This window comes from Thalassophryne amazonica, chromosome 7, assembly GCF_902500255.1.
Source record: "Thalassophryne amazonica chromosome 7, fThaAma1.1, whole genome shotgun sequence".
NCBI lineage: Eukaryota > Metazoa > Chordata > Actinopteri > Batrachoidiformes > Batrachoididae > Thalassophryne > Thalassophryne amazonica.
The window spans coordinates 118445675-118461061 of NC_047109.1; the positions used below are offsets into that span (position 1 = coordinate 118445675).

Here is a 15387-nt window from a genome sequence, read left to right on the forward strand (position 1 = left end):
CCCCCCCACACACACACACAATTCAACACACCATTAACATGGGAAAGCATTTATATCTCATTTAGAGTCAACGGGAGACGTTGCCATCAGTGGATGATAAAACGCTGACACTTAATGTGGACGATGTGAGAAGAAAGAGAAGAAGAAAGAGGATGTGAGTGCACCTACAATTTGGTGTTTTTATTTTAATACAATAGCAAGAAAGAAGGAGGCCGAACAAATGCACATACTTATTCATCTGCCTTTGCAGTGCAAACAAACAAAAAAAGTATAAACAATAATCAGTAGTCCTTCACCTACACACATCTACTGGTTGCTAGTGCAAACTAACAAGTTTGAGAACCTCACTTGTCAACTGGGGATCGTATTTACTGCTGATCAGAAGAGACTCACAGCAGCATGAATCCCCCGAAAAAGAGAAAAACTTGACACCGCTTCATCAAACACACTGGAGCTTCCCCGGTCTCTAACTGTGGTTTGATGTTCTCTCTCCAAGTCTGATTCCAGTTAGGGAAAACAAACTGACTGGTGATCTGCACTTAAAGGTACGCCGGCGTCACAACCGTGTGCTGTTAGTGTGGCCGGGACAGACGCTGTGACACTATAATGACAAATGTTTAAATAAAAGAAGAAGAAATGAACATTCCACTGTGCTTTTCAGGTGCAACAGCCAGTTTTAATGTCATTGGCACCATTAATATAATGACACACAGCGTCCACTCACCCAACACAACCACCAGAATCTCCATTTCTTTGGCAACTACATAATTAGACTCTTTCTTCAGAACAAGCAGCAAATAAACCCACAAACAAAGACATTCAGTTATTCCAACATTTAAAATAGAACACACTCACACACCAGCTCAAAACCTAAAGTAACACTGTGTAAACAGGCGTCCTGCTCTCTGAGGCCAAACGTGAAGGATGACAGTTTTGGTAAGAAAGAGCAGAGACGCTGAACATTACAGACCATGTTGTGTAGTGACCATTTTCACATCAGCGTTGTTCCAGGTGGGGGCGGCGATGGGCCCTCGAGTGGATCTCTCCACCACGATCAGCTCCTCTGGGTTGTCACGAGCCCCGTAGTGAGACAGCAGGTCCTGGATGGCCCGCTCCTCGATCTGCAAGAAACAAAGCAAAAGCCTGACAGTGAGAACTTCATCATCAGCATGCTGTCTTACAGGCTGATGAGCAGAAAGCCGCAAGGAAGGCTGGGGGGCAGGGACAGGTGGGAGGTGATTTTGTCAAGGTGCTGACAGAAGCCTGGAAACAGCAGGAGAAGAGCTGTGACGGCTGTCAAAAGACAAGTGGAGGCACCTCGTTTCTAAGCAGCACTGTGGGGATGTGCTGCTCATTAGATGGACATCTGTCAGACCAGTAGAGGACAGGAAACAAAAACATACACACGAGTGAGGACAAAACGCGTCACCTGAATGAGCGCTAGCGGCTTCTCTCGGCTGCGGATCAGCGCCGCCTCCTGCTGCTTCTCCTCTTCCACTATGGAGGCAAAGGTCATCATGGAGGAAGAGGAGGGGGGGCTGCTGACTCCTCCAAGCACCCAGGGCCTGAGAGAGGAGGACACAAAGAACAAGACAGGACAAGTATCAGTGATTCTGCCCATAGCCAGAATTTAACCAGGAAAGCTTTTCTTTTTTTTCCACCCATCAGTTACCTTCTGAGCTGAGAAGCAGCCGTCTGTCACCGGGAAGATTGTTTACATGATAAACAATGACCTTCAAAAACATAAAATGAGATTCAGAAAACATATGAATCGCATAAAGCTGGAGTGCCCAACCAGTCGATCTCAGGCTGAGTTCTAGTCGATCGCATGAAAAAAAATCTGTCACAGGACTGGAGAGGACTTAGTGCTGCTATAACAGAATGATGCAGCAGGTGGCAGCAATGCACCAACAAGGAGAGCTCTTCTTCTATGGTAAAAAAAAACAAAAAACAACAACCCTTTTCATGTTGTCATTATGGGGTATTGTGAGTAGAATTTTGAGGGAAAAATGGATTTACTCCATTTTGGAATAAGGCTGTAATATAACAAAATGTGAAAGGAGTGAAGCACTGAATACTTTCCAGATGCACTGTATATCCATTCCTGCATTTCAGGCCTTCATCACATTAAAAAAGAAGTTGGGATGAGGGCAATATTGGTCTCATAATGAGGTTAAATAAATAAATAATGACTTGGTGCTTTAAATATGTGATTGTAGTTATGATATTGCTTTTTTAACCCTCTATTCTGTACTGTTTCTGATATGAGATTGTATCATATATCTTACTTGGAAAAGAAAATAAAGCTGCATTGTTCTGTATCTAGTTCTAAAAATATGTAGCTGAAAGTGAAATATTAGCATTCAGGACTACAGAAGGAACTGTAGCTAAACAGACAATGTCAAAGCAAACTTTCTGCAACAGCAGTCCTAGACAAAATACCCAGTTACCCTATATAGTAATTTGTGAGCAATTACACTCTTAAAAAAAGTCAAAAACTCCTAAATGGTGTTATTACTTTGTAGACACTAACAGAAAACTTTTACAATTTTGAAAAAAAATTAGTTGGTAAAAATACAATGATAATAATATAAACAAAACTTTAAAAAAACCACCCCCCAAAAAACTAGAATATTGTAGGCAAAGAGATCATTTCTCTCTCTCTCTCTCTCTCTCGCTCTCTCTCTTTTGTGATTATACATTTTTCCCCAAATGTTTATTTCAGGAATAAAAGGTGCTGCACTGTAAAACCATTGGTATTATGTCAGTATTGTCTTACTTATAATCACAGGTCATATTTTCCCATCACAAAGCACACACGTGTGCAGCATTTCCGCTTATAATATTTATATTCCTCCATCACAGGAAGTAAAACAATTACTGGTTCCCCATCCAACAGGATGCTGACTATCTATGTGACATGACACACGAGATGATTCAAGCTTTCTGCAGCTCTTACTGTGTACACTTAGCATGTTTTTTTCCTCTGGATTTGTTGGGTCTGGATTAGAGACCGCTACATTGACAGTGTGTTATAATAGTGATTAAATATATTTCCAAACTCCCACTGTGACACATTAAATTCTCCTGAAAGTGATGTTTTTGAATGTGTGGGACCAGTCCCGTACAAAAACCTGTGAGAAACATGAAGTGGGACGAGGTGTATGGAAACGCTGCCAAAAAAAACACACATACACACACACAAGGACTTATAAAGTGCTTTTTCTGTGATGGCAGAAAGGCACTCGTTGTGGTCGTCGAACCTTATCAGCTCTGATTAATATCTCAAGCCTCACACAGCTGCTGAGTATCTTGCAGCCCTTGCTGGAGACCACAGCGTGACGTTGAGGCAAACAAACAGAAGAGGAAGTCTGCTATCTGACATCAGATAAAACCTCCTGCACTCACAAAACACTGTCATTTTCAAGACTTGAAGAAGATTTTCAACTCTGACCCCACATTTTTATTCACACCAGTTATTTATGCAAATAAACAGCCTGATGAAACAATCCAAACCATGCTCAGAGTTTTGCACGGCTGTGTGTGTGTTCTGTGTTGTCCAGCTGCTCGGTGATGTCGTAAAGTTCGGGGGTGACTGGTCTGCCGGCAGCGCGGCCCGGACGCACTCGGTCATCATGTGCACTTCACCTCATTCACAGCACATCGCCGTAATCGCTCTTTCTCTCCCACGAGAGTAGAATCTGTCGCTCAGCGTTTGTGTTCAACTTGTGCACTCCGACAAAAACAATAAATGCATTTCTCTGAAGGAAAGATCTGCACAAACTCATTACTTCTAGTCTTGATTGTGTCCAGATTTGGTCCTGTTTAATGTCCTCAGAAAAATACAGATTTTACAAGTTTCACATTTAGATTTTTTTATGTGGAGAGATTTACTGGTGGATGCATTATTTCTGTAATTCTTCAATAAGTAACAATAAGTGAAATCATTGTGGCGTTTCTGTAAAATAAATGCATGTGGGCTCAATTGTTGCAAAACACATCAACAGTGCCATCAAGTGGAAAACAGCAGCACTACAACAACAAGAGTCAGCAGATGAATAGCAAAAGGAGTGTTGATCTTGAATTATAAATGTGTGCTTTTGCTTTACTTTGTTTTAAAGTTAAAAATGACTTAATGAGTGTTAACAGTTTAAATGATCCTTTATCCCCTCCTCCTTCGTTTGACTCTCTTATGAAGAAGTGCCAGCGTTGATCATGTGTTTATGTCCCACACTTACCCACTGGGTCTTTCTGGTTCATTGCCTTCAGCACATTTAAAAGTGACCTTCCTGGTAACAGTTGGGGGGCCCTGAGGACTGGGGGTCCTCTGGACTCCTGTTTGCCCCAGTTTCATCAATTGGTGCTCCTCCTCCAAAAGTGTCCAAAATGAATTTGAGGTGGGTGGAGACTGAACTGCGGATGCCCTGCAGAAAGTAAATAAATGGTGATGATGGCCCGGCACGTGATGCTGACATGTGGATGGGTGTTTCTTCAGCAGTAATGTCTGTCAGGTTGAAGAGGGAACTAATTTGGAAAGCAAAACGTTAACAGCTGATTTAAGTGCCTGCAGTGTCTCACGGATCAATAGCAATCTCTGACACAACAGTCCCACCGACGTAGACATAAAATCATTAAACATCTCTCCTTGTTTTAAAAAAAATATTTGTCATTTTAGTTGCCATCACCAGTAAGATGTGAAAATCAGATGATTGTGTTTGCAGATGATTGTGTTTGCTCACCAGGCCTTCATGCTGCTCTTAGACGGGGTCAGTGCCAGGGCCGGTTTGGGTGCAGCAGGCTCTACACTCGCCTCCTTGTTGGACAGAGCCAACATCTTTCTTTGCTTCTGCGATAGTTTAGTGGAACCGGGGAGTGTTTCATGCCACTAGAAGCAGATGGAAAAACAGTTATGTTCATAAATGTAGTCAGCTGACACAACAAAGAAATATTGGGCCTCGTGTTGGGATTGGCCAATATACCGGGAAAAATTTGCCACATGGTAGGAATTTTTCATCCCACGGTATCATTGAGGACGGGTTTTCCTAGGTGTTGCGTGTCGTGCGCACGCAGAATGATGGCAGAAGTGGGCATTCAAAGCGAACGAGGAAGAAACATTAACATGAGCATAAACTACATAATGATACAATGTGGAAGTCCTGTGTCATGAATGCAGCAACATGATGAAGAGTTTGCAGAACCACAGAATAACATGTTGGTGTGCACTCCTCTCTGCTGTGGAAGAAGAAATGCAGCACTGTGCTGAGATGAGTGCACACACTGTGCGCCAATTTAAAAGTAATACATTGAGCAACATTACTGTGTGTTTATCTGGGTAAACAAAATAAATCTAATTGTGGGAATGGATCACATGTTGCAGGCACATACACCAGGTCAACCTTACAGATTTTGTTGGTAGATTTTCCTCTTCATAACTCCACTGGTGCTCTGTGGCTGTACTGTGACTCCTTCAAGTGCAGGACTGAATTTCTAAAGTATTTGCCCATCAAGTGGATGCTCAAAGCTCTTTACAACGATGCCTCACATTTACTTCTCCAGCCACGGCTGGTATCCATGTTTACAGCTGGATGGACTGAGACAATTCAGATTAAGTATTTTGTCCAAGGACACATGAAGCAGGAGTGGGATTCAAACCCAGACTGACATATTGACACAGCAGCATGGACTTCCAAAATTTCCTGTATATTTGTATTGTCTAGTGTGCTTGTATCATGGCCCCAAGCAGTGGGTCACCCCTTTGAGTCTGGTCTGCTTGAGGTTTCTTCCTCAAATCATCAGCAGGCTGTGAAATGACAATTGTGAAATCTGAGGAAAATTTTTTTGGGGGGGGGTTACAGCTCCCCAGGAGCCGGGGTCTAGGCCCTGTGGGGCCCCAGAATTAAATTTTTATCTAATGATACTTTTACAGCATCTCCTGGAAGAACAAATCTCAAAATAGTGGATATTTAAATGATCCTACATTCAACCTTTTATTGACCTGTCAATGATAATGTTTAAATAACAGAATATGACGTGGAAGTAGGAACCTGGAATGATTTTCCATTTAAATGTAAACCAAAATTATGCATTAACTCAGAACAATTAAACTACATGAAATTCATGAAGACTGAAAAGAATAGAAAAAGAAAAAGCTTGTAGAATATTTGGAAAATCATGGTAAATGTGATATATGTGTTCAGGCTGGCTTATGTGTGTTCATCTGTCGTCATGAGGCCGGTCATGGTTTGCTCAGCCCTGCTGTTGACCTAAGGCAAGACATACATCTGGAGCTGGTCCCTGGGTGCCTAAAGGTGACTTCTGCTCCTAACTGGCAATTAGGATGGGTTATATGCAGTAACACATTTCATTGTGCAGGGAACATGTTCCTTTGTGCATATGACAATAAAATTCTTTTGAATCCTTGAATCCTTTGAATCCTAAATGTGTAAATTCATGCAGCCTAAATCCATTCAAAGCCACGTCTTTTTTACAATGAAAGAAAGTCTAGATTAGTGACAAAAGTCACATAATCTTGTCTAAAATCCTGTTTGAACAGCAGAATGTATCCAGGGAGATAAAAATTTTTACCGTGTTTCCTGAGAGGGCACAGTTCACTTTTCCCGTTTCTTTTATCTTTCAGGTGTGTTGATGAAGCCAGCGACGATTCCACGGATTCTTGTCCTTATCAGACTTTTTCAAACCGTCTTTCTCACCATCTTCTCCCTGTGCGACGTCGCTCCGTGACACAGACATGCTGCACAATTCTTCTTTTAAAAACCTGAAAGCTCTAAAAGTTTGGGATGTCCACATGCTAAGTTTAGCTGTGGCGGCGCACAGGAGCCACACAGCGTTGCCGCAGCAACCAACCAGTCCTGCTTTACGACAACTGTCGTAACAGCTACACTTTAAGTGGCATTTTTCCTCCGCGAAACTCTGCGGATCAGAGGAAACTGATTTTATCTGTAACACACAGATCAGTGTCCGCGGAGTTATAAAACTTACACGATGTGGTAAAAAAGGAGAACGCTTTGAGATAAGCATTTTAAAAACTCAGTGATGTTCACAATTAAAGAGTACATCACTAACACCCCACCCCCCCTCCCCATGATGAAATCCATGGAGTTTTCACAGCCCTGCATCAGAGTGAGTTTTTTCTTACCACTGTCACCTGTGTTCTTGTTCTGGGGGTTGGTAAAGTTAGACCCTGCTTCGTGTGAAGCGCCTTGAGGCAACTTTGTTGTGATTTGGCACTATATGAAGGAAATAAATTTATTTTAATTGAAAAACAATAAAAGTTTTCATCTCGGCAAAAATAAAGCCAATGCCAATATGTTCATGTAAGGATATTATCGGCTCAATGATCTCAGACTCTAGTTTTAATATATGACACCGTGTCAGATTTGCTCCACAGTGTCTTTCCTGGTGACAGGCAAATGTGACACATCAATCAGACCCACCCCACAATGCTTGGACTGTTTTGTTCCTCCTATGTTAAAAACAAAGTTAGTCCTGCGTCTTCTTGAAGCCCAGAAATTGAAATTGAGCAGCTCATTATCCACTGAGCTATCTGCTCATGAAGTTGGCTATGCTAGCTTCAACCCAGAACATTTTCAGAAATGTCTCTTGCACTTTTCAGCTCATGTGAGCTTACAGAATCTGCAAATATTGCAGATTTAATTCCCACAGACATGACATCAACTTTCAGGTAGTCATAACAACATGACTACTTTTATTATTCCAAGTGGACAGTAAATGAAACACAGTGGTGACCGCTTGCCTTCCAGGACTTTTAGGTGTTGCTCCAAGGGTCTGCAGAGAGTTGGCTTCCATGTCCATGATGGTCCTGAAATCCAAACAGGTGGTGGACGGACAGGACTGTAAATAATGAACAATGCAAATCAGCTCAATTTTATCTTTCTCCTCTGTCTCCAAACCTCACTCTCAAACAGGTCAAGTCTAGTGCTAATACTGAAGCCAACCACAGCTTCACTGAGGTGAATCAAAGGCAGCAACAAGACTGGAAGCAAATCTGTCTTTCAAATGGCACAAGCAGTAAATCAATCTTACCACAGCTGGGTCTTGGGGACAGTTTGTGGGGCAGAGTCGGGGGCAGTCGGGAGGTCGTTCCTCAAGACGCTGGGTGGAGTCTTCAGCCTCTGACTGAAAGTCTTCTCATCTTGACAAAGCTACACATCAGTTTTAATGAAATCATTAAATACTGTCCATTAATACTTTAGCCAAAATGTGTAGCCACAACACACACACACACACACACACACACACACACACACACACACACCACACACACACACCACAATAATTTTGAACTTGTGGTCTAATTCTGTACCAACTTCATTTATGGTTGGGCAAACATGCTGTAGATTTTGAAGATGTAATTCTACAATGTTGCATTTGCTCAATTATTTTTCCAGAGAAATCATGTATGCAGTGGTTTTGATTTTGATTAAGAACCTCAGCTGTGTCGTGGCAGATGGGTGACTGCACATCTCGAGGACTGCCCACCCCCATGTAGCTGCCCTCTGAGTCTGAGGTCAGCAGCTCCTGCAGGGACTCAGCTGAGTTGGCCTTGTCTGACTTCAACAAGCAGGAGGAACACTGAGGGAGAGTGGGGAGAAAAAAAAAACAAAAACGAAATATTGAAATATTATACTTTGTCCCTCTAGGGTCCACAGGCATTTTCAATGTTACTGTACCTTCAGTAATTTCCATTTTAGGTTACTTTCATATCAATGTGGTGCATATCAAAGCGTTTTAGAAAACTGAATGCATGACATATACGAGATCTGTTAGAAAAGTAACGGACCTTTTATTTTATGCAAAAATATATGGATTTGATTCATATGTTTTTACGTCAGCCAAGCTTGAACCTTCGTGTGCATGCGTGAGTTTTTTCACGCCTGTCGGTTGCGTCATTTGCCTGTGGGCAGGCTTTGAGTGAGCACTGGTCCCCCCTCTCGTCGTACGTTTCAATTGCGAGGAAATGGCGAATGATTTGGGCTTTTTTTTCCATCAGACTTTTTTCAGAACTGTTAGAGACAGGCAGCTGGAAACCATTCGAAAAAATTATCTGGCTTTCGGTGAAATTTTACGGGCTTCACAGAGAATAAGGAGTGTTACTACAGCTTTAAGGACGGCCCACAATGGCGCACGGGCGCACCTCGCTCCCAGCCGCGATTTTGGAGTGTCAGAGGACAAGTTGGGACATGTCTATCTCGGCTTTCAGTGGCTTACCAGTTGAGTGAGTATAAGAGAAATTGTGGAGAGCTGGGCATGTCCCAACTTGTCCTCTGACACTCCAAAACGGAGGTGTTCTTTGTCTCGCTCCATCAGCGAATCCGTCGTGACGCTGCGAAGCCTCCCGCAGCTTTCCATGACAAAATCTCTTGTTAAAAGTGAAATCTGCCGGAAAATGGCTGATGTCCAGCTCTTGTGATAACCAGAGAAATTGCACATGATGGTCCCGGCTCCACACAGCCATCCGTTTAGAAATGAAATGGTCATTTCAGCCTGTCGATTGCGGCTCAGAGCGCGGCGCGCCCTCAGCCGCTGTGGGCTGTCCTTAAAGCGGTAGTAACACTCCTTAATCTCTGTGAAGCCCATAAAATTTTCACAGAAAGCCATCTGAATTTATCGAATGGTTTCCACTTGGCTGTCTCACACGGTTCCTGAAAAAATTTTAATGCAACAAATGGCAGTCGTTCAGACATTCTCCTGACAATGAAAAAACGACGAGGGGTGGACCAGTGCTCATTCAAAGCCTGCCCACAGGCGAATGACGCAACCGACAGGCGTGGAAAAACTCATGCATGCGCACGAAGGTTCAAGCTTGGCTGATGTAAAAACATATTGAATCAAATCCATATATTTTTGCATAAAATAAAAAGGCCCGTTACTTTTCTAACAGACCTCGTATCTGTCTATAACGGTAAAAAGATATACTGTTGTTGTACTGCTGCACCCCAGATCCTTTTGCTGATTTCTACCAATTTTGATATGTTAATGGCCCACTAAATGTTCTGAAATAATTAATTTCAACAAAAAGTGAAGGAATTTTACAACCCTAATTCCAATGAAGTTGGGATGTTGTGTGAAATGTAAAAAACAGAATACAATGATTTGCAAATCCTCTTCAACCTACAACCCCTGGCAAAAATTATGGAATCACCTGCCTCGGAGGATGTTCATTCAGTTGTTTAATTTTGTAGGAAAAAAAGCAGATCACGGACATGACACAAAACTAAAGTCATTTCAAATGGCAACTTTCTGGCTTTAAGAAACACTATAAGAAATCAGGAAAAAAAATTGTGGCAGTCAGTAACGGTTACTTTTTTAGACCAAGCAGAGGGAAAAAAAATATGGAATCACTCAATTCTGAGGAAAAAATTATGGAATCATGAAAACAAAAGCACGCTCCAACACATCACTAGTATTTTGTTGCACCACCTCTGGCTTTTATAACAGCTTGCAGTCTCTGAGGCATGGACTTAATGAGTGACAAACAGTACTCTTCATCAATCTGGCTCCAACTTTCTCTGATTGCTGTTGCCAGATCAGCTTTGCAGGTTGGAGCCTTGTCATGGACCATTTTCTTCAACTTCCACCAAAGATTTTCAATTGGATTAAGATCTGGACTATTTGCAGGCCATGACACTGACCCTATGTCTTTTTGCAAGGAATGTTTTCACAGTTTTTTGCTCTATGGCAAGATGCATTATCATCTGAAAAATGATTTCATCATCCCCAAACATCCTTTCAATTGATGGGATAAGAAAGTGTCCAAAATATCAATGTAAACTTGTGCATTTATTGATGACGTAATGACAGCCATCTCCCCAGTGCCTTTACCTGACATGCAGCCCCTATCATCAATGACTGTGGAAATTTACATGTTCTCTTCAGGCAGTCATCTTTATAAATCTCACTGGAACTGCACCAAACAAAAGTTCCAGCATCATCACCTTGCCCAATGCAGATTCGAGATTCATCACTGAATATGACTTTCATCCAGTCATCCACAGTCCACGATTGCTTTTCCTTAGCCCACTGTAACCTTGTTTTTTTCTGTTTAGGTGTAATGATGGCTTTCGTTTAGCTTTTCTGTATGTAAATTCCCATTTCCTTTAGGCGGTTTCTTACAGTTCGGTCACAGACGTTGACTCCAGTTTCCCTCCCATTCATTCTCATTTGTTTTGTTGTGCATTTTTGATTTTTGAGACATATTGCTTTAAGTTTTCTGTCTTGACGCTTTGATGTCTTCCTGGTCTACCAGTATGTTTGCCTTTAACAACCTTCCCATGTTGTTTGTATTTGGTCCAGAGTTTAGACACAGCTGACTGTGAACAACCAACATCTTTTACAACATTGCATGATGATTTACCCTCTTTTAAGAGTTTGATAATCCTCTCCTTTGACATCTCTCATGTTGGAGCCATGATTCATGTCAGTCCACTTGGTGCAACAGCTCTCCAAGGTGTGATCACTCCTTTTTAGATGCAGACTAACGAGCAGATCTGATTTGATGCAGGTGTTAGTTCTGGGGATGAAAATTTACAGGGTGATTCCATAATTTATTCCTCAGAATTGAGTGAGTCCATATTTTTTTCCCTCTGCTTGGTCTAAAAAAGTAACCGTTACTGACTGCCACAATTTTTTTCCCTGATTTCTATAGTGTTTCTTAAAGCCAGAAAGTTGCCATTTGAAATGACTTTAGTTTTGTGTCATGTCTGTGATCTGCTTTTTTCTACAAAGTTAAACAACTGAATGAACATCCTCCGAGGCCGGTGATTCCATAATTATTGCCAGGGGTGTATATTCAATTGAATACACCACAAAGACAGATAGTAATGTTCAAACTGATAAACTTTATTGTTTTTGTGCAAATATTTGCTCATTTTGAAATGGATGCCTGCAACACATTTCAAAAAAGCTGGGACAGTGGTATGTTTACCACTGTGTTACATCACCTTTCCTTCTAACACACTCAAGCGTTTGGGAACTGAGGACACTAATTGTGAGTGTCATGATTGGGTATAAAAGGAGCATCCCAAAAGGCTCAGCAAGATGGAGCAAAGATCACCACTTTGTGAACAACTGTGTGAAAAAATAGTTCAACAGTTTAAGAACAATCTTTCTCAACATTCAATTGCAAGAAATTTAGGGATTCCATCATCTACAGTCCACAATATTATGAGAAGATTCAGAGAATCTGGAGAACTTTCTACACATAAGCAGCAAGGCCGAAAACCAACACTGAATGTCCGTGACCTTCGATCCCTCAGGCGGGACTGTATTAAAAACCAACATCATTATGTAAAGGATCTTACCGCGTGGGCTCAGGAACACTTCAGAAAACCATTGTCAGTTAAGACAGTTTGTCGCTACATCTACAAGTGCAAGTTAAAAGTCTACCATGCAAAGTGAAAGCCATACATCAACAACATCCAGAAATGCTGCCGCCTTCTCTGGGCCCGAGCTCATTTGAAATGGACAGACGCAAAGTGGAAAAGTGTGCTGTGGTCTGATGAGTCCACATTTCAAATTGTTTTTGGAAAGCATGGACGTCGTGTCCTCTGGACAAAAGAGGAAAAAGACCATCCAGATTGTTACCAGCACAAAGTTCAAAAGCCAGCATCTGTGATGGTATGGGGGTGTGTTAGTGCCCATGGCATGGACAACTTACACATCTGTGATGGCACCATCAATGCTGAAAGGTACATCCAGGTTTTGGAGCAACACATGCTGCCATCCAAGCAATGTCTTTTTCAGGGATGTCCCTGCTTATTTCAGCAAGACAATGCCAAGCCACATTCTGCACGTGTTACAACAGCGTGGCTTCGTAGTAAAAGAGTGCGGGTACTAGACTGGCCTGCCTGCAGTCCAGACCTGTCGCCCATTGAAATGTGTGGCACATTATGAAGTGCAAAATATGACAACGGAGACCCCGGAATGTTGAACAACTGAAGTCATACATCAAGCAAGAATGGGAAAGAATTCCACCTACAAAGCTTCAACAATTAGTGTCCTCAGTTCCCAAACGCTTATTGAGTGTTGTTAGAAGGAAAGGTCATGTAACACAGTGGTAAACATACCACTGTCCCAGCTTTTTTGAAACCTGTTGGCAGGCATCCATTCAAAATGAGCAAATATTTGCACAAAAAACAAATTTTATCAGTTTTAATCTCTTGTCTTTGTGGTGTATTCAATTGAATATAGATTGAAGAGGATTTGAAAATCATTGTATTGTTTTTATTTACATTTTACACAACGTCCCAACTTCATTGGACTTGGGGTTGTATTTTCAACCCAATATGGACCAAATGTGGCACACAGTTGGGTCAATTCCAGAACTGGCCTGGCAAGGTCAGCAGAGGTCAATCATTTGGGTCACAGTCAACATCATGGGGGTCAAATGTCAGATTGACCCAACCCTTAATATCTTCATGCCCATGGGTACAATTAGCTAGTTAACAAATCTGAAACGTTCATGGATGGTTCAACAACAGATGCATTTTAATTGTGTTTGGACTATTCTTGGGCTACAGATAACAGCATCAAGCTTCGCCACAGCAGGAAATTACAGTGACACTGTGCTACATAATCTCATGTCAAAAAAACTCCTGCAGACATGAAAGTTGGCTGGAAGATTTTCATGGCTTTAGTTTTAATTGAGACAGAACAGACAAATTGTTGTACTCTACAATCTCACTGTCGTCAAAGTTTTCAAGGTATTAAAAACAATCAAACTCAAGACAGATGACTTTCTGTGTGTGTGTGTGTGTGTGTGTGTATGTGTGTTTTTACCTGCACCGGGGGGGCTCTGAATGATATCTGAGAGGGTGTAGCCTCCAGAGCTGTCAGAGCGCCGCCTCGGTTTCCTTTAGTAGCTTTCATCTTAGCTTTCTTTATTAGCGTTTCCCTGGGAAGATTGATGCACGCTCATTAACAGACACTCATTTGAGGCAGTTAAAAAATAAATCTATCCAATCAGATGTACAATACACCCAGAGGAAAAGGAATTTATCTAACATAGCTGTTGTAAATAAAGCTCTGAGAAGGTGCAGCTGTCTTACAGCTACAGATTTCTACAGTAGCTTTTCTTCCAGGGTTCACACAAATTGATTAGTCCCAAGGACGTTCTTCATAACAATTTTACTAACACGAAAACTGACAGCAACAAACGCACTCAACGCTCACCTTTAACCTCATCAGCAAGGACTCCAGAGGCAAAGTGGAGAGATATCAATGTAACCATTTCATTGATAAGTGCTCACAGACACCAAACATATCTACATATCAACAAGAGGTGTGAGGAAACCTGGATCAGGTGGAGCCACCTCGCTAATCTGGTGTGTGCTGAACAAGTAAAGATGGAAACTATGCTGTGCGGAGAGCTTCCACAAGCACAGCTGAGAACCAGTCGTCTAGTCTGCACTCACACAGGAAGAACCATGATGTGTTTTACAGAAACTAAGTCACACAGCAACAGCCTAAACTGATTTTCAAGCCCTTTACTTAGCCATTAAATCTGTATTGGCAGACATTCTGTCAGGGTGGGGTGGGGTGTGGGGGGGTGGACATGCTGCGAAATAATGCAACTGATAAAATTTTTTACTATTTGCATACTTGTACGAGTGATCTAATTCCTCTTCTGATTTGGGGCTGAATGCAGAGTCCAAATCCTCGTCCTCGTACACACTGAGGTCTGGGGCGTCAGGGTTAGGGGTGATAACCCTCTTTTGCATGGCTGGAATCTAATTTTAAAACAATAATACAACAATAAACCTGTAAGATTCCCACCTGTATTGTAAGTAACAGTTAACAAAAAAACGATGCATTCAATTAAATCCAAAGTAGAGATGAAAAAGTGAGTTCTATTTCATTCCTCCTGACTGCCAGAGGGCGGTGCTTTAGCACCTGGATAACTACATGTGCGCAGCACAGAGGTCGAGAATATATACCAACAAAGTCACACCATTGAATTGACCTGGGTGACGTCACTGGTTGTCTTTATATACCAGATGTACCCAGCGCTCACTTCTTTTCTACATTCTCGCATTCTTAGAGGTTGAGAACGCATTTAGCTGCGATTCCCGCTCTCGCTTGTAACCTCGCAACCCATCTTCGGTTGGAGCTACGTGCACTGCACACGTCCTCCAGAGGCTGCAAGACACGGCGTCACCGTTTTTTGTATTCTTTGACGCCTGTCGTGAGTACACCTTCCTAAACGCCGGGTGCGCGCCTTTGCCGCTGCCCTGCTAGGTATTTTACTCTGTGCACATTAGCTGTGTTGTTTCGATGAAAGCTGGCTATTTGTTTAGTTGTGTCACTAACCCCGTTAACTACGTGGTAGTGTGTGTATCAGAACCAGTA

General features: G+C 42.0%; 1 protein-coding gene across 1 annotated transcript in view; it reads right to left on the reverse strand.

Moving 5' to 3' along the window:
• Positions 1 to 651: 651 nt before the first annotated feature.
• Positions 652 to 15387, reverse strand: part of ibtk (inhibitor of Bruton agammaglobulinemia tyrosine kinase) — a 93564-nt gene continuing 78828 nt past the window's right edge. The window contains 12 exon segments of the mRNA XM_034175415.1: positions 652 to 1121; positions 1430 to 1565; positions 4239 to 4424; positions 4740 to 4885; positions 7759 to 7853; positions 7856 to 7872; positions 8065 to 8183; positions 8470 to 8611; positions 12971 to 12974; positions 13819 to 13891; positions 13894 to 13933; positions 14641 to 14768. Coding sequence (XP_034031306.1) covers positions 963 to 1121; positions 1430 to 1565; positions 4239 to 4424; positions 4740 to 4885; positions 7759 to 7853; positions 7856 to 7872; positions 8065 to 8183; positions 8470 to 8611; positions 12971 to 12974; positions 13819 to 13891; positions 13894 to 13933; positions 14641 to 14768 — 1245 coding nt within the window. The 3' untranslated portion in view covers positions 652 to 962.